Raw genomic sequence first — 25,070 nt, forward strand, 5'->3', positions numbered from 1 at the left:
CATCATGGCCGCCAGTCGTACAAAACATTCGGTTGAACGAGTCTCGACTTGGGGTTCTATATAGCGTACATCTACCCCCAATCCCCCTCTGGCTTTCGACTTTGCCGTCACTCCTTCCATACGCCTTCGCAGCCGTCGTCACCACACTGTCGATGCCTATTCCATCGCAGACGAACACATAGGTAGTAGTGTACTGTCTTCCTGTACCAGGGGTACCAGAGGTACCTCCACCCCTTCGTCAACCACACCCGAACGTACGTTCAGCCATCCGCCGGCCTGACACCTCGAGAACGCTTCTCACAGCGCCCAGCCGCCGCCATGGCCTTCATGCGGCAGACTGGCACGCTCATACGCAAGAACTTTACCATATTGCTGCGCCATCCCTTCACCTTCGTCTCTATTCCCTTCGTCCTGCCCATCTTCCTGGCCGTTTGGTTTGGTGTTGCGCAGAACCTCTTCCGGCCCCCCGTCACCTACGGCACCGGTGATCCCAATGCCATCCGTTCCCTTGCTGAAGCCCTTGAAGGCGCCGGAAACCGAAACCGTGTCGTCTTCGTCAACGGCGGCTACGAGGGTGGGCCCATCGACAGCGTGATCGATTCCCTGACGACCAGCGCCCAGGCGGCTGACGGCATCGAAGTCTTGCGCCGTTCCGATGACAGCTCTCTGAACGTCGACTGCGAGCCGGGACAGAGGGCCGTCACCGACTGCTTTGGTGCAGTCTCCTTTTACTCGTCGCCCTCCGAAGGCGGAAGCTCTGGGGACGGAAGCTTTTGGAACTACACCATTTTCCTCGATGGTGCCATCCATGGCCTCAACATCCACGTCGACCGTAACAACAATGACGTCGACAAATTCCTGCTGCCTCTCCAGAGAGCTGTTGATGCCGCCATTGCCAGTGTGACGGCGTCCAATGCCTCCGACTCGAGCGGCCCTCAGCCAGCCGAGCTGCCTGCGACCATCGACCGCCTCCCCTTCACCAGCCTGACCGAGGACGAGTACGAGAAGCAGGTGCGCGAGGACTATCAATCCAGCATCATCAACTTCCTTGCCGTCGCCTACCTCACCACGGTCATGTTTGTCATCTATCACATGACGGGCTTCATCGCCACCGAGCGCGAGTCCGGCATGACCCAGCTCATCGACGCCATGATGCCCATCCGCCGCCGCTGGGTCGCCCAGCTCGCCCGCGTCATCTCGTACCACGTCGCCTTTTCTCTGCTGTACCTGCCCGGCTGGGTCGTCGGTTCCATCGTTCTGCGCGCCAACATCTGGTCCAACACAAGCATCGGCGTCGTCCTCGTGTATTATGTTCTCGCAGGCCTAGCTATGGCCTCCGCTGCCATCCTCGTCTCCTCCTTCTTCCAGAAGGCTCAGCTGAGTGGCGTCACGGCCCTGCTAGCGACCGTCCTCCTCGGCATTTTGGCACAGGCACTGACCGACCCAGGCACCGGCGTCGTCGCCGTTCTGTCGCTCCTCTTCACCCCCTGCAACGTCGTCTTCTTCCTCATCACCATGGCTCGCTGGGAGAGAGAGCGCATGGGCACGAACCTGACCGAGGTGGCCCCCAACAGTTCCTTTGAGCTGCCAGCCATTGTCTTCTGGATTTTCCTCATCATTCACATTTTCGTCTACCCTCTGCTCGGCATCCTCATTGAGGGCCGTCTGTTCGGTACGAGCGCCAAGGGCCGCACCGTTCTCTACGATCAGCCCACGGACGGCTCGCACAATGGCCCGGCCGTGCGCCTCGATGGCTTCAGCAAGTACTATCCACCGTCCGCCTTCCAGCGTCTCATGTCCGTCTTTGGGAAGCCGCGTGAGACTGTCAAGGCCGTCGACGGGTTGACTCTGGATGCCCCGCGAGGCATGATCCTCTGCCTTCTGGGCAGCAACGGAAGTGGCAAGTCGACGACGCTCGACTCGATCGCCGGTACCAATAGGCTCACCAGCGGATCCATCACGATTGACGGCACCGGAGGTTTGGGCATTGCGCCCCAGAAAAACGTGCTGTGGGATGAGCTGACCGTCGAGGAGCACCTCAAGATCTTCAATCGTCTCAAGGCCCCCGGCCAGACGGCTTCCAAGCAGGAGATACGCGACCTCGTGCAGGCCATTGATCTTCGTCCCAAGAGGAAAGCATTCTCCAAGACACTCTCGGGTGGTCAGAAGCGCAAGCTGCAGCTCGGCATGATGCTGACAGGAGGAAGCGCCGTCTGTTGCGTCGACGAGGTCAGCAGTGGGCTCGATCCCCTCAGTCGTCGCAAAATTTGGGACATTCTCTTGGCTGAGCGTGGCCGACGCACCATCATCCTTACGACGCACTTTCTCGACGAGGCTGATCTCCTTGCTGACCACATTGCTGTTCTTTCCAAGGGAACCCTGCGTGCCAGCGGTTCATCTGTTGAACTGAAGAATACGCTCGGCGCCGGCTACCGCGTTCACGTTCCCAAGGATACAGCCGTCATGGATGCGCCTGAGATCGAGGGTGTTCAGAAGAAAGATTCCTTTGATTTCATCACCTACGTCGCTCCCTCGTCGGCATTGGCTGCGCAGGTCATCCGCGCGTTGGAAGCGCGCAACATCAAAGGATACAATTTCTCCGGTCCCACCATCGAGGACGTCTTCCTGCAGCTCGCAGAAGAGACGCGAGACCAGGCAGAAGCCGTCAATGGAGACGACTCTGCAAACCATAGCGAAAAGACATTATCCGGTGCCGTTACGCCTCCGTCCCGCGGACACCAAAAGCCAGGGCTCTCGTTGATGAGTGGCAGGCGAATCGGCTATGTCCGCCAGTCCATGGTACTCTTCCGAAAGCGCTGTACCATTTTCAAGACGAACTGGCTCCCGTATGTGGCCGCCTTCATCATCCCTATCATTGCTGCTGGGCTGGTGACCATCTTCATTCGCGACGCGGACCCCAGCTCCTGCGCTCCGCCCGATGACAACTTCAGTGCAGGGGCCGAGGGCCTGGACCTGAGTGAGGCTGGTTTCGGTTTCGTCGTTGGACCCAGCAACAAGTGGAATGAAGGCGCAGCTGCCCAGGTGCTTGGGCCGGCCTTCCTCGGAGCTGCTGGAGGCAGTGGTAACAGCGGTGGGGGGAGCGATGGGGCTTTGGATGTCTTGCGACAAATCCTCGAACGCAACACGACCGTCGTGGATTCCTTCCAGGAGTTCACCGACGCCATCGATGAACGTCGCGCCGACATCAAGCCTGCGGGACTTTGGCTTGGAGATGACAGCAATGCCCCAACGCTCGCCTACCTCGGCAACAGGGGCGGCCTGATCAACTCGCTTCTCGGTCAGAATATCCTAGACATGCTCCTCAGCAATGTCACCGTGTCCACTCGCTACGCCCCTCTCGAAATCTCGTGGGCCGACCAGAACACCCAATCGCTGCAGCTCTTTGTCTACATTGCCCTAGCTCTGTGCCTCTATCCCGCCTTCTTCGCCTTGTACCCAAGCCTGGAGAGGCACAGACATGTGCGCGGCCTGGAATACTCCAACGGTGTGCGACCCCTGCCTCTGTGGATGGCGTACATCGCCTTTGACTTCTCCATTGTCCTCGTTGCGTCAGCCATCATGGTTGCCGCCTGGGCTGCGGTGTCTGATATTTGGTACCACATTGGCTTCATCTACCTGATCTTCATCTTGTATGGGTTGGCTTCGATTCTGCTGGCATACGTCATCTCGCTTGTGAGCAAGACCCAGCTGGCTGCTTTCGCGACAACGGCGATGCTCCAGGCCGGCATTTTCCTGGTGTATATCATCGCCTATTTCTTCAGCTTCACGGCTGCTCCTATCGAGCGCGTCGACGATACTCTTCGGCTCGTGCACTTTATCGTCTCGATATTTGCGCCCATCGGCTCGGTAGCACGGTCGCTTCTCCTTGCTCTCAACCTCTTCTCGACTGCGTGCGACGGTGATGTCGTTGCCTCGAATCCGGGTGGCATGCTCCAATATGGCGGTCCCATCCTGTATCTCATCCTGCAATCGATCATCCTGTTCGGCGTGCTGCTCTGGGGCGACAGCGGGTCACCAGGCTCGAGCATCGCAGGCCTGTTCCGGAAGAAGGCCAAGGACCAGAACGCCGCCGAGGCCACAGACGAGGAAGTGGCAAAGGAACTGACCCGTGTCACGAGCACGCAGAACGGCGATGACGGACTCAAGGTTACGCACGTCACCAAGTCGTTTGGCAAGAACACGGCAGTGGATAATGTGACGTTCGGCATCAAGCGCGGCGAGGTGTTTGCCTGCCTGGGCCCGAACGGCGCAGGTAAGAGCACCCTGATCTCGTTGATTCGCGGCGACCTCAAGCCCAGCCACAACGGCGGCGACATCTTCATCGAGGACAAGTCGGTCATTTCCAACCTTGCGGCCGCCCGAGGCAGCCTCGGCGTGTGCCCTCAACACGATGCGCTGGACCAGATGACTGTCAGGGAGCACCTTGAGTTCTACGCCCGCATCCGCGGCATCCCCGAGATTGACGTCAATGTCAACGCCGTCATCGATGCGGTCGGCTTGCGCGCCTTCTCAGACCGCCAGGCGCACGCGCTCTCTGGTGGCAACAAGCGCAAGCTGAGTCTGGGCATCGCCCTCATGGGCAATCCTACCGTGGTGCTGCTCGATGAACCATCGTCCGGCCTTGATGCGGCAGCCAAGCGCATCATGTGGAAGACGCTGGCCGCCACCGTTCCTGGTCGGTCCATCCTCCTGACGACGCACAGCATGGAGGAGGCCGGCGCTCTCGCCGGCCGCGCTGGAATCTTGGCGAAGCGAATGCTGGCACTGGGCACGCCGGAAAACCTGCGCCGCCGCTTCGGTGACGCGCTGCACGTGCATCTCATCAGCAAGAGCGCGCCTCACACGTCGCCCGAGGAGACGGAACGGGTCCGGCAGTGGGTGGAGGCGCGCTTCCCTGGTGCCGAGTTTGACAAGACGTATCACGGGCAGATGCGTTTTGCGGTGCCGGCAAGCGAGGCTGTCGCTGTGTTCGGAGAGCGGCACAGGGACCAGCAGCAGATCACGCGTTCGAGCGAGGATGTTGAAGACAGCGCCGTGGGGCAGCTGGTGGTCATGCTTGAGGAGATGAAGGAGGAGCTGGGCATCATGCACTTCAGCGTCACGCCCACGACGTTGGACCAGGTCTTCCTGACGATTGTGGGAAATCACAACATTCAGGAGGAGGGATACAAGCAGGAGGAAAAGAAGAAGAAGGACTGGAAGTACTGGTTGCGGGTGTTGTGCTGTTGGCCGAGGCGGTAGACAAGGCGTCTAGCTATGGGAGTATTGTGGTGGGGGGGTTCCATTTGCTGTTTTCTTGCCAACTAGGATCTTTTTTCATTTTGTTTTTCATATGGGATATGGGAGTCGAAGATACCACGAATGAGAGACCTTGAGGTCGTTGCATATAGACTTTTCTACGCCTTGTACAATTCATATTCGGATCATCGACGTACTGCTGGCGTGGTCATGAGTTGTGGATATGCAGGGACACCTTCCTTCGAGGTTCAGATGCCTCCATATTCAGTACAACAGGCGAGGCCAGATGCTGAGGTAAGGTTGTGGGGAACGCAGATCCAAGCTTGGCCACACATGCAGAGAAGCAGGAAGGCTGGGACGACGTGTTGTGGGGGACGAAGGCGGCATGGGCATGAGGCACTACGTAACGCACCCAGAACAGCAAGCTAGGTGCCTACCTGCCAGGTACTAACCTACCTAGGTGCTAGGTACCTGCCTAGGCAAGGTAAGGCACCTACCTACCGAAGGTACCCAAGTAGAGGTACCTCAAGGCCTTGAATCAGCGCACGCCAGTGCAATCACCATCCGCCGTCACCTCTCGAGGTACTTCCTTTCCTATTGCCCCGAAACTGCGTCGATTTTTTTATTTTTTTTTCCTACTTTCCTCCAAAAAGAATCATCCTGAACCATCCCACCCGAGACCAGCAGCATCCCATCCGTCTGTCCAAAGGGGGTTGTCTAGGTCATCTCGCGCCCAGTCCAGGCCCATCCCGGCAACAGGCACAGCCTCACAGTCACAGACCCAACCCACCTTTACCGTCGTGCTTGCCCCCGCCTCGACCACCTACAAACCTTGGTTGCTGCTGCTGCTGGTGGACGACGACTCATCTGCTCCCGCTCATCCACATTACGTACCCTTCGCCGCCCACTGTGACGGTTCCGACACCTGATCGTCTAACCGCGTGGCCTCTGCCGCATCAACCTGCAACCTCTTCGTCTGTTTGTGCCTTCGGCGCCAACCTCGATTTCCATCGCATTGCCTAGGTATCACCGCCCCGCCTGCTGCCGCCGCCGCCGCCGCCGCCTTCGCCCGGTTCGAGAGCTAATCGTACATTGAGGTACCTTATTCACCGCACCATATCATCTCGGCACACCCGCCCGCACCCTCATCTCCGACAAACCCAACCCAACTCATATCCTAACCCAACGCCGCCGATTTCTACCGCGCAACCTATCTTGTCGCGTCTATCTACAGCACCTCGCCGCCGCTTGCATTCCGTTCCCGTCCTCCTGCTGTCTGGTCAGGCAGCCGCCGTTGCTTCCACGAGCTCGTCGTCCGTCGCCCCCGAACGGAGCTTGGCTCTCTCCCCCTCTCCCCTTCTGCTCCACCTCCTCACCTCCGCTGTTCCTCGTTGCGACAGCCCACAACATCCGGAGACCGGTCCAAACGTAGCAGCCTGCTACAGCATCGCGCCAGTCGCCCAGCATGTCCAAGGTCATCCGAAGCGTCAAGAACGTCACCAAGGGGTACTCCAGCGCCCAGGTGAAGGTTCGAGAAGGTTTGTGCCTCATCCTCTGTCGCCGCCGTCGCGCCATGCTCGTACTAACGGTCACCGCTCCCAGCAACAAGCAATGACCCATGGGGTCCCACGGGGACGCAGATGAGCGAGATTGCCCAGCTGACCTTTGCATCGTACGTGTGGCAAGCGCTGCAGCGCATGCGCGACCGCTAGGGTACCTGGCTGACCATACAACACAGATCCAATGAGTTCTACGAGATCATGGACATGCTCGACAAGCGCATGAACGACAAGGGCAAGAACTGGAGGCACGTGCTCAAGGCCCTCAAGGTCCTCGATTACTGCTTGCACGAGGGCTCCGAACTGGTCGTGACGTGGGCCCGCGAGAGTATCTACATCATCAAGACGCTGCGCGAATTCCAGTATATCGACGATGACGGCAGGGACGTGGGTCAAAATGGTACACATGGGAATTCCTGGCGCCCCGGCGCATCCCCTTATGCTCACATTGGGTCACATTGGCTAACAGTCCGGCTAGTACGCGTCGCCGCGAAGGAGCTTACATCGCTCGTCCTTGACGAAGAGAGACTGCGCGCCGAGCGCAGCGACCGAAAGTCGTGGAAGTCCCGCGTGACTGGCCTCGAAGAATACGCGCCTCAGCAAGCTGGACCCTCGCACCGGGGAGGAAGAGAGCCCCGAGCGCGCCGCGACGACGAGGACGACGCCGAGTACAGGCTCGCTATTGAGGCCAGCAAGTACCAGGAGGAAGAGGACCGCAAGAGGCGTAACCAGGGCCAAGTCGACGTCGACGACGATGATCTGGCCAAGGCCATCAAGCTCAGTCAGGAGGAGGAGGAGCGGAGACGACGGGAGCTCGAGCAGAGCAACGCGATATCCCTCTTTGACGACACACCCACGCAGAGCACTCAGCAGTCACAGCCCGCCCAACCACAGTTCACCGGCTTCAACCAGGGCTATCAGCAGGGCAGCGCAGTCGATTTCTTCGCCAACCCCATTGACCAGAACGCGCAGCAGCCGCAGCCCACCGGCTATCTCGGCAACCAGTATACCGGCTTTCCGCAACAGCAGCCGCAGCAGACGGGCTTCCAAAACGGCTATGGTGGATATGGCATGCAGCCCCAGATGACGTCGTTGGATCCGTTCGGCCAGCAGCAGCAGCAGCAGCAGCAGCCTACCGGCATGCCAGCATTCCAGCCTCAGCCTACAGGATTTAACCCTTACCAGCAACAGCAGCAGCAGCAGCAGACACAGTCGCCTGCGGCGCAAGACCCGTTCCCTCAAGCTGGTAGCAACAACCCCTGGGCGACGAACAACAACCAGCAGTCACAGTCGCCCTTGCGCGCGATGCAGACGGGCTCGAACAACCCCTTTGCGCCAGCGGCCACGGGCGGATCGTCGGCATTCGGCCGACCGCAGACTCAGAAGATCCCTTCCATGCCGGCACTCGGAAGCTTGCCGGAGCAGAAGACGCTGTCAACCTTCAACAACCAGCCGAGCACCAGCTTCAGTCAGCCAGCAAGCGCCTTTGGCACGCCGCAGAAGGAGCTCAACGAGCACGAGGCAAAACTCAACGCGCTCCTTGCGAGCGGCGACGGCATGGACACGTACGGCAACACGGGCCAGCTGCGTATCCCGGCCCAGCACACGGCGCCAGGCACTTTTGTCAACAGTGCCGGTTCGGGGGCGCAGCGTCTGACGGCGGACGCCACGGGCAGCAACCCGTTCCTGCGGACCCAGTTCACGGGTATGCCGAACACGACATACGGAGGCAGCCAGCTGCAGGTCTCGCAAACGGGCGCTCCCGGCCTGGGTGGGCAGGGAAACAACAACCCCTTTGCCGGAACGCAGCCACAGCAAAGACCCAACCAGAACCAGGATCTTATTCAGTTCTAGGCGGGGCAAGAGGAAGAGAAGGCAGGCAATTGGGGAAGAGAGGGAGAGGGAGGGGGCTCCAAGACCCTGCACACTTGATTTCCTACACCGGTTCTCGAGCAGACAACGCCGGTAACAGGCGTTTTCATGTTCAAATACTTTTCTGATCACCACCCTTCGTTCATCGGGGTCTTGCATCTTGTTATTTTCCTGCGCACTGTCTGTTCTGGCAGCAGCAGCTCGGGAGTTGAGCCGAGGGTTGCTGAAGCAGGACGACAGGAAGGCAGGCTTGAAAGCTGTTCACCAGAGACAGAGGGGGAGGGGTCCGAGACAATTGTCGGAGTGGCGGCCATAGACTGATTGAGATGAATGTAGGAACGGGTCAGTGGATTGCTTGCTTCTTGTGTGTGCGTATGTATTTGTGTGACGCATGGAGCGTGGCCAGCTGCAGGAACATGACGATTGTCTTGCTGATGGCCGAATGAGAAGACTTGGACCAATAGCAAGCACGAGGCACAGAGAGAGACAGGGAGGGAGAGAGGGAGGGAACGAATGCTGCTGCTGTGTCATGTAAGGTCCACTCTGATGACTACCTGGGTACCTATCCACTCGAGCCATGACCTGAGTAAACCGAAGCAGCATCGCAATAATGACAATAGTCATCCAAGCATGGGAGCGCAAGGCATACAGCAGGCTGGATCATCTGTATATCTAGGTGCCGCATGTTAGGTGTCTGGTACCTATGGTAGGTAGTCTTGATTCGCTACTCATAAATCTCGTGACCATTGTTCAGGCTGCTCTGAAGGAAAGGGCCTTCCCTGGAGACGACTGCCTCGGGGGATCGAGCTCTGCAATTGGCCCACTGACCAGAGGCCCTGTGGCGCCGTCCTCAGGCAGCAAAGCTCTGAAAGCTACAACCAGTTTGGAGCCATGCGATTGGCCACTTGCGCAGCACGACGAGTAAGAGCAAGAGGAAAGCGTCCCAAGGCACCTTCCGAGCCTACCTAATCACGAAAGTCGCGAACCTGGTCTGCTGCTACCTCTGCACCTCTCCAACCACCACCAGCCTGGCAGCTCCCTCTCTCTCCCCATCCACCACAAAAACCCAGGGAGTCGACGTCGAGGCGAGAGATGCAACCAGGTCCATCTCTTCCTTTTGTCGCACGTACCGTCTGGTTCTAATAGCCCCTCCCCTTCCCTCCTGTGAGTCGACCTTGTTTTTTTCCCTCTCTCTCTCTCTCTATCTCTGCCGACGAGACAAAACACTTTCGAAAACGAGCCTGCATTCCCTTCCACCACGTCGCGTCCCAAATCTTCATCGGCGCATCCCTGACCAGCTTTCGATCCCCAGTCTCCCACTTCTTCCTTTGTCTCTCGCCACAGAGCAAGGGCCCCAATTCGACCGAGTTCGCTCTCCGCGTCGTCTCACCTTTCGCGCCTGTCCTGAAACCTCAGTCGACACTTCTTGCGTCCGCGCCTTTTCTGTCGTCACCATTCATCGCGAACCTCTTCCGGCGACTTCTCGCCTCATCGAGTCTCCATCCTCGCCAGCCTCGTCGCTCATCGACCGCACATGCTGAACTCGTCATAGTGACGACCCTCGCCCATCTATCTTCCGCCCTTGCGCCTGCGGCAGAGGGACGAAACGCACAAACATTGGCCCTACCCGGCCCCCCCTCCCAATATAAATAGGCTCCGGCTCACAGAGCTTGCCCACCATGTCGGGCTTTGGCAGCGGCAGCTTTGGCGGCTTCGGTCAGAACAACAACAACAACAATACTCAGCAGTCGACCTTTGGAGGCTTCGGCTCGACCAACAACAACACGAACACCGGTGCGTCCTATCGCGGCTCTGCTTCCTGCGGTCTCCCTGGCCTCGTGCCTCTGGTTCGGAATGCTAACGTCTCGATGCTCACAGGATTCGGAGCGACCAATAATACCGCTACCGCCTTTGGGTCCAATACAAACACCGGAGGTGGCCTTTTTGGCAACAACAGCAACACGAGTGGAGGCTTTGGCGCCACCTCTTCCGGTAGGTTTTGTCTTCCGCGACGTGATCCCCTCCAAGTCCCCTTTCCCACCTCTTGCTAACAAAGCGAAAACAGGTTTCGGTGCCAACAACACGAACAGCGCCTTTGGCGCGAAACCTGCCGGTGCCTTTGGAACGACGGCCTCCAGCTCTGGCACTGGCCTGTTCGGCTCCGGCAACAACGCTTCAACCGGCACAACCTCCTTCGGCGGGTTCGGCAGCAATAACACGACCGCCAACACCGGAACCTCGACGGGCTTCGGAGCCACCGGCGGCGGCATGTTCGGCGGCGGCACCACCAACAACAACAACACAGGCACGGGCTCTCTGTTCGGTGGTGGTGGCAACACGTCCGGCACGACAGGTTTTGGTGGTTTCGGCGCGACCAACAACCCAGGCATCGGTGGTAATGCCAGCGACCCGCCCGGCACCAACACGACGCCCTTCCAGGCATACCAGGAGAAGGAAACCACCGGCACCGGCAACCAGTCCAACTCGTTCCAGAACATCTTGTTTCAGGATCCCTACAAGAAGTGGTCGGCTGAAGAACTGAGGCTCACGGATTACGCCCAGGGCCGCCGCTATGGTAACGCCAGTGGAACGGGAGCGTTTGGTGTCTCCAACTTTGGCGGCACCGGCGGGTTTGGCGCCACTAACAACACCACCCAGCAGCAATCGACCGGCTTTGGCTCTACACCCTCGGCCGGCAGCAACCTTTTCGGAGGTGGCGGCGCCAACACCACGTCGGCTTTCGGTAGCGGTTCGACGGGCACTTTTGGCAGCACCAACACGGGTGGCGGTCTCTTCGGAGCGACGAACAAGCCTGCTGCGACTGGTGGTCTGTTTGGTGGCGGTGCCGCGCAGCCTGCTGCGACAGGTGGTCTTTTCGGCGGTTCGGGCACTGCCAGCACTGGATTCGGCTCCAACACGAACACGGCGACCGGCGGTTTTGGATCCAACACAGCCACCACCGGCGGCGGCGGACTGTTCGGTTCCACGGCCAACAACAACCAAGCCAAACCTGGAGGCTTCAGCTTCGGCAACACGAACACGGCACCGACCAACACTGGTTTCGGCGCCGGCAACACGGGATCGGCCTTTGGTTCTAACAACCCACCCGCCAACACGACGGGCGGCGGTCTGTTTGGCGGAGGCAACACTGGCACTACGGGTGGCGGCCTGTTCGGCGGTGGAGCCAACAACCAGCAGCAACAAAGTGCCAGCACCGGCTTCGGAGGCGGCACTGGCTTCGGCGCTCAGACCCAGCAGTCTGGCGGCTCTCTGTTCGGCAACACTAACCAGCAGAAGCCTGCAGGCGGCCTCTTTGGCGGCGGTGCCGCCACGAACACTGGCGGTGGACTCTTTGGCAATGCCGGCGGAAACACGACCGCCGGTTTCGGTGCCACCAACACCGGCGCTGGGGGTGGTGGGCTCTTCGGTGCCCAGAAGCCTGCCACTGGCGGCACCGGGCTCTTTGGATCAGCACAGCCGGCCCAGAACACAGCGACAACTGGAGGTACTGGTCTGTTCGGCGGACTTGGTGGAAACACGCAAAACCAGCAGACCGGCCAAGGCGGCTTGTTTGGAGGCGGTGCGCAAAACCAGGCGAAGCCCAGCCTGTTCGGCACATCTCAGTCTGCTGGCGGGGGCCTTTTCGGCTCGCAGAACAACCAGCAGCAGTCTTCTCTCTTCAACAGCGGCCAGCAGCAGCAGCAAGGCTCCCTGCTCGGAGGCTCCCTCTTGGGCAACTCGCAGAACAACAATGCGCCTGCGCAGCAGTCCCTGACGGCAAGCATCTCAGACCTGTCTGCTTATGGCACGCCCGCCCTCTTCTCCAACCTCAACGGCAACGAGATGGCCAACCCAGGCCCCCTCGCGACTCCTCTCTCCAGCAAGACCAAGACGCGCCGGAGCTCGATCCTGCCCATGTACAAGCTGAACCCAGCGTCCTCCACCCGCTTTGTTACCCCTCAGAAACGGGGCTTTGGTTTCTCGTACAGCACCTACGGCAGCCCGAGTGGCAGCCCCTCGAGCGTGACCAGCACCCCTGGTAGCATGAACCGCAGCATGCTGGGCTCGAGTCTGAGTCGCGGACTGAGCAAGAGTGTGTCTTCGAGCAGCCTGCGCAAGAGCTTCACGGCCGAAGATAGCATCCTCGCGCCTGGCGCCTTCTCTGCTAGCTCTGGTCCCCGATACTACGGCAACACGGGCAGTGTTCGCAAACTTGTTATCAACAAGGACATGCGCAGTGACCTCTTCGCCACGCCTACCAAGGAGAAGCCCGCTCTGGACACCATCAATGGCTCCCGCAAGCTCTCGAAGCGCGTCAGCTTCGACACAAGCACAATGGATGCCAGTGAAGACGGCGATCACGATGTTGCCACTCCCCGCAACGCCCCGGCCATCAGCAACGACCTTGACGCCCGGTCCACCAATGGTACAAAGGCGATGGCCACGAGCTCCCCTGCCGATGTCGACCCATCGAAGGGCAAGGAGCTGGCCATCGTTCACGAGGAGGATGCCTACGCGCAGACGCCCCAGGTTGCCACCGAAGCCTCGGACAAGGTGCCCGGCATGTACTGGATGAGCCCCAAGCAGGATGTCATCTCGTCGATGAACCGCATGCAGCGCCAAAAGGTGGCCAACTTCACGGTCGGCAGGGACAATGTTGGTTATGTGTCATTCAAGGTTCCTGTCGATCTGACCAGCATCGATCTCGACGAGATCTTCGGCGGCATCGTCGTGCTCGAGACCCGTTCGGCTACGGTCTACCCCAACGCGGCCAAGAAGCCCCCTGTTGGCAAGGGCCTCAACGTTCCCGCCACCATCTCTCTGGATCAGTCCTGGCCACGCGGCCGCGACAAGCGGCCAACTATTGACCAGAAGCGCCTGAACAAGCACATTGAGCGTCTCAAGAAGATCCCCGACACCACCTTTGTCGACTACAACAGCGAGACGGGCGTCTGGAAGTTTTCGGTTGAGCACTTCACCACCTACGGCCTCGACTACGATGAAGACGAGACGGACGCTGACCTCGGGTCTGGCGAACAGAGCCAGCAGCAGCGGGCTCCTGCCGTTGCCACTGTCGCCGAGCACTCCAGCTCCTCCGATGACCTGGTCAGCCCGGGTGAGGACGACACCTTTGACTTTCGGAGGAAACGGCGTGCTCTTCCCGGCGCGTTCGACCAACGCGAAGGACAACTCGAAGACGACGAGGACGATGACGTCCTCCGCTCTACCACCAACCAGAGCCAGCCTTTTTTTGGGCATAGCTCCGCGGGTTCAACGTCCAAGGCCCTCATCCTCATGCCCGAGGATGGCATGGCCATTGATCAGGACGACGAATATGACATGTACGAGAATGAAGATGGAACGGGTCCTTCTCTCGAACAGCATCTCGCCGCGGAGCAACAAACCGACTCGTCAGATGATCCTGGCTCGCCGATCATCGAAACTCCCGGTGGCATCCTGCGCGCCCGCATGAGGGCTATCAAGGGATCCGCCACACCACTACGACTACAAGTTGCGGATGGAGACGCGTGGATGGACATGCTTCAGAAATCTGTCAGCCCCCAGAAGCGCGATCGTGCGCTTCTCAAGAACGATGCCGAGAACGGCAACCGCTTTAGCGGCGAAAAGACGGAGCGCTCCGGCACGGCGAGCCGGGTCGTCTCCGATGGGCGAGGGTTCGCCACCAGTATTGACTTGATGAACTCCCTCTTTGAGAAGGCAAAGGCTCCTGCTTCCAAGCCCTCCCCGGCGCCCATGGGATTTGTTCAGGTGAGCACTTGTGTTTCTGCGTAACATTTTGCCGCGCGACCCTTGAGTGAATGTGCGATGAGCGGGGGTTCGAGGTGCCCAACATGTATTCAAATTTTGTGCATTAGACAAGATGATTGCTAAGATAGTATCTCTCCTACCAGTGGCCCTATGAACGACAGAGGAAGACGTTTGGCGATCAATCCGATCTCAGTGAAAACGATCTCGCGTACCACAAGGCTGTGAAGCCTGGCTGGGGACCCGACGGCACGCTTGTCTTCCCCGCTGCGCCCTCATCCCTGGCGAAAACGATGAAGCCGGCTAAAGGCGACATTCTATCCATACGCGCTCGTGTCCCGCAAGGTGCGGAGACGGGCGTTTGCCTGATGAAGTTCTCCAACGAGGTACGTCTTCCCCCCCTGAATGACGAGGCGCTCTGAGCAAGTTGCTGACGTCGAACAGTCCTCGGCCAAGGCCATTGAGAACCAGATGCGCGCAACAAGCGTGGCCCTCGTCGATGGTGTCCCTACAGTGTCCCTTAATGCGGCCAGCCTGAAGAGCATCTTCCACCACAGCGACCTGAGCAACCCAGCCAACGCCCACGAGAAGCTCGTCTGGGATCTCGCGAGCATCTTGTTTGACCGGGTGGTTCCATCTGCCGCAGCCACCGAAGAACAGCTGCGCAAGAGACAGCTGTCTGGCTTCTGGACCGACCTGGTCGACGCGGCGACAAGTCGCGCAGTCGCACTGGCCAAGTCCAGCGAGGAGAAGGCGCTGACTTCCCTTGCAGGCCACCGGGTCCAGGAAGCTTGCAAGCTGCTCGTTGATGGCAAGGACTTCCGCCTGGCAACTCTTGTTGCTTTGATTGGCACCTCCAACCAGTCGAAGCGTGATATGCGCACGCAGCTTGCCGAGTGGCAGGACAACAATGTCTTGTCTGATTTCACGGACGCCATCCGTGCCATTTACGAGGTTCTTTCCGGGAATGTCTGTGTATGCGAGGGGAAGAAGGGTGTTCCCGTCGCGGACAGGATGGAGTCGTTCGTCATTGCTCGCCGGTTCGGCCTGGACTGGAAGCAGTCATTTGGCCTGCGACTCTGGTACGCCATCGCCCGAGAGCAGAGCGTTCCCGCAGCTGTCAAGAAGTTTGTCGACGACGTCGCTCAGGATCGTGAGGATGTTCCACACCCGTGGTACATTGAGCAGGGCTTTGATGCTCTCTGGGACGACCAGGACCGCCACCAGCGTGAGGATCTCCTCTGGGGTCTTCTCAAGCTCCATGCCGATGACGCGACCGACTTGGAGTCTATTCTTCGACCAGAGAACTCACAGCTTTCGCCTCTAGATAGCCGTCTCACGTGGCAGCTTGGTCGTGCTCTTCCTGCAACTGGCAAGGTTTCTTTCGGTGTTGACGCATCTGAGAAGGCCGATGCCGCGACCCTGTCGTTTGCGGATCAGCTGGTCAACGAAGGTAACTGGGTCGAGGCCACTTTCGTCCTGCTACATCTCAGCAACCCCAAGACACGGGCCAAGGCGGTGCAGGAGCATCTTTCTCGACACGCCGGCTCCATTGGGTCCGAAACCAGCGCCGACTTCACCACGCTCACCCAGACGCTCAAGATTCCCTCTGCGTGGGTTTGGGAGGCGCGTGCGCTGTACATGCGCAGCGTCAAGGCAGACCCAATCAGCGAAGTCAAGTGTCTCCTCCAGGCCGAGTCATACGAGGCGGCACACCGGGTTCTGGTTGACAAGGTGGCACCAACGGCCGTTATTGAGCGCGACTACGACGGTCTGGCGACTCTCTTGGCTTTCTTCGAGGGCCATGAAGAGTCTGTTTCCGGCTGGGGTCTCGGTGGTGAGATCTACCGGGCATTCCTGACACTCCACCGACGATTCGAGCGCCGGGAGCGTGTGCCTTCAGATGTGGTGGAGAAGCTTCTCTGCGGTCTGCCCGTGATCCGCGAGACGGCGGAGAGCGGCGACATGATCAGCCAGGCAGCGGTTTCGGAGATGAGCAGCATCGTGGCCAAGGTGGTGATGGATGCAACCGAGCACGATCAGGTAAGAGCTCACAGCCATGACTGCTTTGTACGGGCGAAGAAGCTAACGTTTTCGCAGAACGGCGTGTCCCGAATTCTTGGACTGCCTTTGACTGAGGATGCGTATCTGCAACACTCGCTCCACCTTGGTCGCACCTACTACCAGGGCATCATGGCTGGGGCGAGATGAACGAGAAATAGGGGGAGGGTTTTCAATAGGATTCGACTGTGCGACGAGGGTTGACGGGCTCGCGCAGGGGGCGATTTGTGGCATTTCGGAAACCCGAGGCAGCGGGTGAGGCGTTGGATGGTCAAAAAGCTTTAAGAAGTACCTCCAGTGTGATATTAGTAGATAGCTGTAGAACGACCTGTTTGTCTTTCATCCCTGGCTGTGTTTTTGTGATGCCATGCATGTTGGGGTAACTGGATTGTGAGGTGTGGACCATGGCTACGCTGAACCAGACGCGGATTGGACCAATTTCTTTGAAGTTTTCTGAGTTCTGTTCCTGACAGAACTGACTATCACCACTCAACCTCTTCTACAGGTGCCCTCCTCCATCACTGCACCGCCTCGACTACAGCATGGTCCGATCATGACATACATCCACACAATGCGCCGATACTCGCCATAGCACAACACCAACAACGTACGACATCAAGTCAGCAACGTCACCACGCCAAAGAGGACATTCCACAGCCATGGCGCCACCGCAGCTGCCCAAGAACTGGCCACCCCACCTCCCCTATATCACCAGTCCGGCGTACAGCAAACAGCTCACACCTTCGCAGCGCGCTGCCCTCCGGCGCCAGCGGCCCGAGGACCCGGACATCCCGGCCGCGCAGACGCCGACCATCAGCCCCCTCGTCAAGATCACGCCCATCACTGAGGCCGCGCACCCGGCCTGCGGACAGAGCGGCCTCTTCACGACGCGCGCCCTCAAGCCCGGCGCCTTTGTCCTCCTCTACCTCGGCACCGTCCACGGTGAACGGCCGCCTGTCGGAGAGGGCGGGCAGGAAGAGGAGGAGGAGTCGGACTACGACCTCTGGCTCGACCGTGACGAGGCCGTCGCCGTCGACGCGGCGCGCGGCGGCAACGAGGCGCGCTTCGTCAATGACTACCGCGGCGTGGCGGCGCGGCCAAACGCCGAGTTTCGGGAGGTCTGGAGCCGCCGGTTTGGCGAGCGGTGCATGGGCGTCTTTGTCCTGCCGGCGCCGGGGCGGGGGCAGCCGGGGAAGGGCGGCGTGGGCAAGGGGCAGGAGCTCCTCGTGAGCTATGGAAAGGGGTTTTGGAATGCGCGGTCTCGGACCGAGGGGTAGGCTGTCGTTTTCTTGATGCTTTCGGGGGTGGCCTGTGATAGGCTTCGCGGCTAGGGCTCCTGCTTGGGTCGAGATGGTTCGATGGTTTGCACATGGTGCTTTGGCATCTTAGTTTGACCGGATCTGGTGGTTTTTGAGTAGGAACTGGTGAAATTTCGCTACCAGACACCAACAGGACGTTTTCGGAGAGGTCGTTTGGTGTGTTTTCAGATATGCTCGTGGTGGAGGCCCACGCGGTGAGCGATAGTCACGGTATACATCAGCAGACTTTACCTCAGGGGGAGTAGCGGTGCCTATAGAACTTTGTATGGCGGCAACGTTGAAGTCGTAATATCACCACTATGCAGCTGCTGGGTCTTTTGGTCTCGTGTCTCTCAAGGCCGAATAGTCTGGCCCCTTCTTGTGTGTTCGTATAAGACTTGCACAATGTTGATCAGAAAAACAATTTCGAATCCTATGTCTGGTTGCTTCGGACCCGGGAATTTCCGTGCAAAACCAAAAAGGCAATAAGTCTCGTTGAGCGTATGGAATTCTCGGCGCCTGGGACGAAGAGACTCAAAGGTGTCGAGGGCATCTCTTCAATCCCTGGAGGTTTACCTGATCAAGACAGATTATCGTGACCCCGACCCAGCGACACCTCCGTTAAGACCATGGGACGCCGGCAAGGAACGCCGACTCGGAAACTTGAACCAAAAACAAATTGAACTCAGAGTTGTGTCCAATACATAAAACTAATTATCCTAATCTAACTCGCCAACTCCGAGAACCATCAGGCTTTCACAAGCGGAATCCGCCTTGAATTCCAGGACAAGGGAAGTCACATCGACTGTCTGCCAGCAGCCGCATCAGATTTTGCGTGATCGAAATGCATCACATAACTCAGGTAGGCAGGCAGGTAGCCAGCAGATGTATGATCATGTGTAGGGCATGTAGTATACACCACTTGTACCTGATATCCTTTCTGAGCTGAGAAACATGACAGATTACATAATCTCAACAATCACCACGTGACAAGCGACCGACCCGGGGTCTGCAGTGGGCCGACCATTTATCCTCGACTGAAAACTCCACGCCCGCCAGACGTACCGTCGCAACCTCCGGTCGGCATCTGGTTCTTCCTATTCCGTTCATCGATTCGATATTATTCCGTCACCCATCGCGCAGCGCGCTTGTCGCATCACCTCCAGGTCAGTCCGGTCCTTGTGGACAATTTGCTTGCTTCATTCCTGTCGCGACCCTCGGCGCGCAAACAAGCTGCACTGTGAATCAAACACTCTGTGCTGCTGGGCCTGCGTCGCCGGCGTGTTGCATTTTTTTTTTCTCTTGGCCACACATCGCGTGTCGAAGTCAGAGTTGTGACAGCACCCGGGCAGCGCGCCAGTTCCTCAAGTTAGCACCTTCTGGCATTGACGCGTCAAGGAAACGAGAAACCTGGCCGTAGCAATCAATGAAACCGAGTTGGAGGTCTTTTTCAGCCTTGCTTCATACATCCGCGCATGTGCTACTATAATACCCCGCCCGCTTTAGGACTGCGCTTGACAGCGAGATCAAGCCTTTGGTCGACTGGGGCGTGCCGCTTCGCCATGCTGTCGGCACACGACTTGACATGATTCCACATGCTAACGAAGACATCAGTATAGCGAATAGTTATATCGCTGTGCACTCCCCGACTGGCTGAATCCGAAAGCTCCTGACATGGACGTGGCGCAGGGGGAAGAAGTGGGCGGCGACGACAGAATTCAGACATACCCATCCCCTACAGCCAACAACCAAGAGACGACGTCCCATTTCGACCACGACGGCGCTGAAAACGTCGCTCACGATGTGCACGATGTCAGCCACGAGGTGACGCACGATGTCATTGACGAAAGCCTGTACGATGGCACACATGACGACCACACTCCCCATCCTCACGACAGCGATGCCAACGCGCGAGAGCTCCAACACCACGAGCCTTCGGGGCCGCAACACCATGCCTCACATGCCGCCAGTGTAGAGGAGCTTCAACTCGCAGCCCAGCTTGGCCAGGATCTTGCCTCGGAGCCCCTGTTGCCTGTGACGGACCCCAACATGAAGTTTGACGACCCCAATCTTCGAGGCATCTTGCCACAAGCCGAAGACACCGACATGCGCAACGATTTGACTGAACCCGAAGACTCGCAATCCCATGCATTCACATCAGAGGAACCTGATTCCGTATCGCTGTCTGCAGCTCCTTTACAGTCTGCACCGCAGCCCTCGCTGCAGGCAGCAATGCCCCAGGCCTCGATACAGCAGACCCCCATGCCGCAGGCGCAAATGCAAAATACGATGCAGCAGGCGCCGATGCAGCCTAATCCTATTCAACAAAATTCCATGCAAGCTCCGATACAACAGCAGAACCCTACGCAGACACCGATGCAGACACCAATGCAGACACCGAACCAAACGCCCATGCAGAATTCTGGCCAAGTGCCCATCAACCATCACCATCCTCAGCCATATCCGCAGAATAACCAAGACGACAGCACTCCTCCAAGGAAGCGCTCCAAGGTTTCGCGCGCTTGCGACGAGTGTCGTAGGAAAAAGGTCAAATGCGATGCGCAGTCAGATTTAGGCGACAACCCATGCTCAAATTGTAGACGGTCGGCTCAGCGCTGTTCCTTTAGTCGAATTCCCCAGAAACGAGGACCGAGCAAAGGGTAAGCACCAGTGACGAAACCGCTGGAGCGTTTCATTCTTCGCAACGTGTGCATGCTGACGTCAAACCAACAGGTACATAAAGGAGCTGGCCGATCGCATTCACAGTATCGAAGGTAGACTATGCGAGAACACTGGCGAAGAAGCCAGTCGCAAACGCACGTTCTCGAGCATCTCTAGTGCTGATATTACGACGCCAACCGCCCCCCGCCAACCGCCGTCGACGTGGAGCTCAGAAGTACGCAGCCAGCCTCAAACGCAACAGCTACCTCAAGCTTCGGCAACACCTGAGAGACACAATGCGCCGTACTCGGCGCATGGCCTGGCCCCGCAGCCACTATCGTTAAGGCCAGACACGCCATCTAGGGCTCCGCTTGTAGGCCCGGATAGCTCAGTTGGCGACATAGCTGATATCACTCAGCCGCGCGAGGTCGACGATGCCAACTTTCAAGGGTGAGGCTTGCCGACTAGATCTCATCGAAGCCATTGCTAACCTTCATCAGCTACTTGACAATGGTGCACCCCTACCTACCTATCCTGCCTGCCAGCAAGACTCGCCTGCAGGTTTATCTTGCTCAATGCCCTGGCATGCTACGAGAGGCTTTCCTTGAAGCTCTCCACGGTACCATGCAGTCCTTCCCATCGTTCACCACGATGGGTATGGGCGACGCCAGTCTCGCAATGAAGATGCTGGTTGAGTGGGAAATGAACGGGGAAGAGCCGCGGACGTCAGCTGCGCACTTCATCCACCTGCAGACGCTTCTCCTGCTCTTCATTGAGGCAAGCAACCGCCCTTCCAGCTGCGCCGGACATATTAAGGAATCCTTGCTCGGCCGGGCCGTGTCAACTGCATGGACCATGAAGCTCTATAGTGCTCAGGCCGGGTCTTCGCTTGAGCTCAACGGAGACGTCGATGTCGATTCTGATACGCATCTCCGTGTGCGGCTGTGGTGGTCTCTCGTGCTCCTTGACAGGTGGAACGCAGTAGGGTCCGGTACGCTCCCGATGACCCGGACCGAGTCAACGGTCGTCAGCCCAGATGTTGCAAAGGTCGTGGGCGAGACGACGTGGCAACTCATTCGTGAGTCTCTCTCCACCCTTGTGTATGATATGTAACTGACAGAACCCTAATCAGGCGCATCCAAAATCCTCAACCAAGCCTGCAATATCATTTCCGGCGCTCGCGCAACGTTGGGATCAGTTACGTTCGCAGACGAAGTCCTCGGCGGGGTGCTCAACGATTACGTTGAAAACTTTCGTGAAGATCTGCCCCCACACATCGAGCCAGCCGTCTTCCCTGTCGTCCACTTAGCGTACTGGCATTCGCGTCTACTGGCGTACATGTGTCACCCAGCGTCCAAGGCGACGGATCTCCTCTGGCCTTGCAAGGAGCTAGTCAGCCTCGTGGCCGTCACGCCCCACGTGTCGAGCCCAATGAGCCATCACTTCACGGCGCTCCCCGCAATGGCACTCATCGAGTTGACCAAGGTCGAGGAGATCAAGGAAGAGGCGTTCAAGCTGCTCAAGGAGCTGCGGTCTCTACTCACCTCGCCGGCAGCATGGGACATCATAGTCAGCGATAAAATTGCTGATCATCTACGCTCCATGGCCAAGAGCCAAGGCTTGCTGCAGCAACTAGCCGATATTGCCGCGTCTTCTGCGGCAGAGAAGGAGCAGGAGCAAGAGCAGGCGTCGGAGCAGGCGCCAGAGCTGAAAGCGAAGATTGAGAGCAGCGGCGGCGGCGCCGCCGCCGCCGAAGAGGTTGGCGAAGACGGACTGCCGACGTATCGCCTGCCGGCGGCGCACGAGGACACGAACTTCGACCCTAGATATTGCCTGACAGCGGGCTATCTCAAAAGCGTCTGGACCATCTGGGCGAGCAATGTGCAGGCGTAGGATGACTTGCTGGCGCTGTGTGTAATGTAGCTGGAGCCCGCAAACAGCCAAAGCGTGCGCGTGCGCCTGGGTGTTCCTCGAGCGAGTCAAGTTTGGTTGACGCAGAAGACGCGGGGGGAGATGATGAGGGGGACAGGGGTGTTGTTGCAACTGGGCCTTGGGCTTGAGGCCTGCAGCGGGCATGCCGCAATCGCTGTATCAGTATGACGGGTGTACAAAAGTAATAATGCTGTAACACTATGGAACGTTTACGTTGGGACTTCTAGTGTCACCCCAATGCCATGCCATGCTGTCACGATTCGTGGAGTGTCAAATGCAGGGCGTCCCACCCCAGGCAGGGGAGGAGGGGTAATTCCCCCAGCATTCGCCGCGATTCACGGGATGCAGCTCATCTACGTGCAGTCACTCGGTAGACAAATCGCACGCTCCTCTCTGTATGGAGTGTTACCTCAGCTGATTCCCAACCTATCTTCAAGACCAAGACGATCTCTCAAAGCCAGGTGCCCAGCAACGGGTGATTCGCTCTATGCCAGATTGTATAAATCGCATCAGCAACTGGAAGAGCTGAGGATTTTCGTTTGTTTACGCAGAGCGTAAAAATACTGGCAAATCTCTAAACTAAGCAATTCACGTAGAATGAATATGGATCCAAATCGACCACCGCACGCTTGAACCGTCGCCGCAGATCCGACCGCGGCCCGCAAGTCGCCGCAGATCAGATGGCACCAGCTCGGCGCCCATCAGGCTTGTGATCAAGGCGCTGTGAACAAAAGCGCAAGCGCCAGCGCGGTGACAACTCAACCAGCGCAAGAAGCGATGAGTGCAAACTCGGACGGGCGGCATTGGGAGGTGCCGATCAGATGTTGTAGTGTGGTCAAAATTGGTGGAATGAATGGGGGGAGGGGGGTGGCTGTCAGTTATGGCTCGTCACTTTGTTGACGAAAAGTGAAGCATGGCTGTGTGGATGGACAGCAACGTGGAGCCGTGATAGGACTAGGAGATGCTGGCGGGCAGGCTAGCAGATGATTGACCAGTCCTGATCCTGTGAACGAGAGAGCGGGTGCGGGGAATCCGTTGGACGCTCGGTGAGCTTGGTTAGTGTCTGAGGAACGTGGGGGGAAAACTTCGTCTTCTCGGGCGCTCCCTAGAAGAGCTGAAGCAAGAACCTGCAGCCACTTAAGGGCAAGGCCGAACGGGCGCCGGTGTTGCCGGAGAGCGTATTGTTGGGTTGCAGACCATCCTGTCCTTTCCTGTCTGCTGTGCCTGTCTGGCCAGACGGGCAGGCAGAGAGGGCTTTTCGATACAGCAGCATCAGCAGCAGCAACAAGCCTGACTGGAGGAGGAAGGAAGCAGCAAGCAGCATCACGAGGGATGTCCTGGTGCGCCCACTCCATATTTCTGGTCGTGGTGTTGCATACTGAGTCGAAGAAGAAGAGTAGATGGCTCAACAAGGCAAGTCGAGCGAGTGTGGCTTCAGTCCGTTGGTTTTATGAGATGGTTGCAGTGTTGTAGCTCTGAAATATCTCGTCGGCGTTGACAGAGGAAAATTTTTCTTGCTTCTAGGAGAGCTTGGAAAATACAGGTCGGTGACGAGAGGGCGAGGTCTGTGCTTCACGTCCCAAAGCGAAAGTCGGGACGTGTGACTAGTGGGCTCAGAGAAACACCGATTGGTTGATGACACCAGGCTTCCAGAAGTCTTGTACCTGACTTGCTGGCGACCACCGCTGGCGACCCCCCGCCCCGCCCCTTACCCTGCTTGCCCGTGCACCTCCACTCAGACGAGATGCACGCTTGTAATATGCAAACCATCAATAGCCTGATGAGGTGCTGGATACAGTTCAAGTGTGTAATTTTGAGGCTTCTGGTTCCATTCCGGCACCGGCACCGGCAACTGCGTGTGTCGTGTCTGCACCTGCATTCTTCTGCACCGCCAATGCACAAGCCCGTGTCCGTCATGAAGAGATGGGTCAGGGCATCGGTAGTGTGGCTGTGAGGAATCGAAATACCTGTACCGACGAAGCTGGTGGTGACAGCTCTCGATTTGACCCCACCAAGGGCTGTGATGGCACAACCCAGGGCCTCCTCTCACTCGCCGTCAATGTGGAGGACTGGTGGGCGACCAGGCAGAAAAAGCCCGGCATAAGGCCCGGCATGAGGCCCGACTTTCTGCCGACGATCGACGGTTGGTCGCTGCATTTCTCGGATCATTTCTCAATGGGGTCAAAGCTCGAAATGGCAGACTCCATTGCCAAGGAATTGAACACCAAGATGAGGCCCGGCGCAGTGGCCAGCCAGCATTTGCACTCGGCTTCATTTCGCGCGCGTGGCCACCTGTAGCACCCGCTGTCGCCGCATAGCGTCACGTCCGAGGGGCGGCTCGCCTGGTCATTACTCACGACAGTTCCTTTCTTCGCCGTACGTGTGTGCTGGACGTACAGCCCAGTTCTCCCCCCCCTGGACGGCGCGGACGAGGGACCCGGTTTTCACCGGAGGATACCCCTTCCTCAATGCCCTCGGCTTTCGGCCCCCCAATCAATCTACTCTTCTCGATCCGCCGCGACGATTCGGGGACCCCCCCTCCTCGGTCCCAGTACGGTGTGGAAGAAGCGACACAAGCGATGATGACAGCGCGACATCAAGATGAAGCTGCCTCCACCGGCGGCAAATGACGACCAACCCTATTCTCTTCTGGGAATGACCC

The 25,070-nt window shown here is 58.3% G+C and overlaps 6 protein-coding genes across 6 annotated transcripts; all 6 read left to right on the forward strand.

Moving 5' to 3' along the window:
• Positions 1-318: 318 nt before the first annotated feature.
• D7B24_001179 (uncharacterized protein) lies at positions 319-5,262 on the forward strand (the record flags this gene model as incomplete). The annotated part of the gene is made up of 1 exon (XM_028635422.1): positions 319-5,262. One exon carries the CDS (start codon positions 319-321, stop codon positions 5,260-5,262), a length of 4,944 nt encoding a protein of 1,647 aa, XP_028492093.1.
• Positions 5,263-6,724: 1,462 nt separating this feature from the next.
• On the forward strand, positions 6,725-8,672 carry D7B24_001180 (uncharacterized protein; the record flags this gene model as incomplete). Its single annotated transcript, XM_028635423.1, has 4 exons — positions 6,725-6,797; positions 6,862-6,931; positions 6,998-7,218; positions 7,297-8,672. The coding sequence occupies 4 exons, from the start codon at positions 6,725-6,727 to the stop codon at positions 8,670-8,672; spliced, it is 1,740 nt and encodes a 579-aa protein (XP_028492094.1).
• Positions 8,673-10,369: 1,697 nt separating this feature from the next.
• On the forward strand, positions 10,370-16,667 carry D7B24_001181 (uncharacterized protein; the record flags this gene model as incomplete). The annotated part of the gene is made up of 6 exons (XM_028635424.1): positions 10,370-10,484; positions 10,569-10,682; positions 10,756-14,459; positions 14,603-14,842; positions 14,901-16,499; positions 16,557-16,667. The coding sequence occupies 6 exons, from the start codon at positions 10,370-10,372 to the stop codon at positions 16,665-16,667; spliced, it is 5,883 nt and encodes a 1,960-aa protein (XP_028492095.1).
• A 509-nt stretch (positions 16,668-17,176) lies between these two features.
• D7B24_001182 (uncharacterized protein) lies at positions 17,177-17,794 on the forward strand (the record flags this gene model as incomplete). The annotated part of the gene is made up of 1 exon (XM_028635425.1): positions 17,177-17,794. The coding sequence occupies one exon, from the start codon at positions 17,177-17,179 to the stop codon at positions 17,792-17,794; it is 618 nt and encodes a 205-aa protein (XP_028492096.1).
• A 1,606-nt stretch (positions 17,795-19,400) lies between these two features.
• On the forward strand, positions 19,401-22,369 carry RGT1 (transcriptional activator; the record flags this gene model as incomplete). The annotated part of the gene is made up of 6 exons (XM_028635426.1): positions 19,401-19,428; positions 19,482-20,475; positions 20,549-20,711; positions 20,895-20,926; positions 20,977-21,554; positions 21,609-22,369. The coding sequence occupies 6 exons, from the start codon at positions 19,401-19,403 to the stop codon at positions 22,367-22,369; spliced, it is 2,556 nt and encodes an 851-aa protein (XP_028492097.1).
• Positions 22,370-23,863: 1,494 nt separating this feature from the next.
• D7B24_001184 (uncharacterized protein) lies at positions 23,864-24,706 on the forward strand (the record flags this gene model as incomplete). The annotated part of the gene is made up of 2 exons (XM_028635427.1): positions 23,864-23,866; positions 24,185-24,706. The coding sequence occupies 2 exons, from the start codon at positions 23,864-23,866 to the stop codon at positions 24,704-24,706; spliced, it is 525 nt and encodes a 174-aa protein (XP_028492098.1).
• Between the last annotated feature and the right edge of the window lie 364 nt (positions 24,707-25,070).

This window comes from Verticillium nonalfalfae (assembly GCF_003724135.2).
Source record: "Verticillium nonalfalfae strain VnAa140/NRRL 66861 chromosome Unknown scaffold_121, whole genome shotgun sequence".
NCBI classification, from domain to species: Eukaryota; Fungi; Ascomycota; class Sordariomycetes; order Glomerellales; family Plectosphaerellaceae; genus Verticillium; species Verticillium nonalfalfae.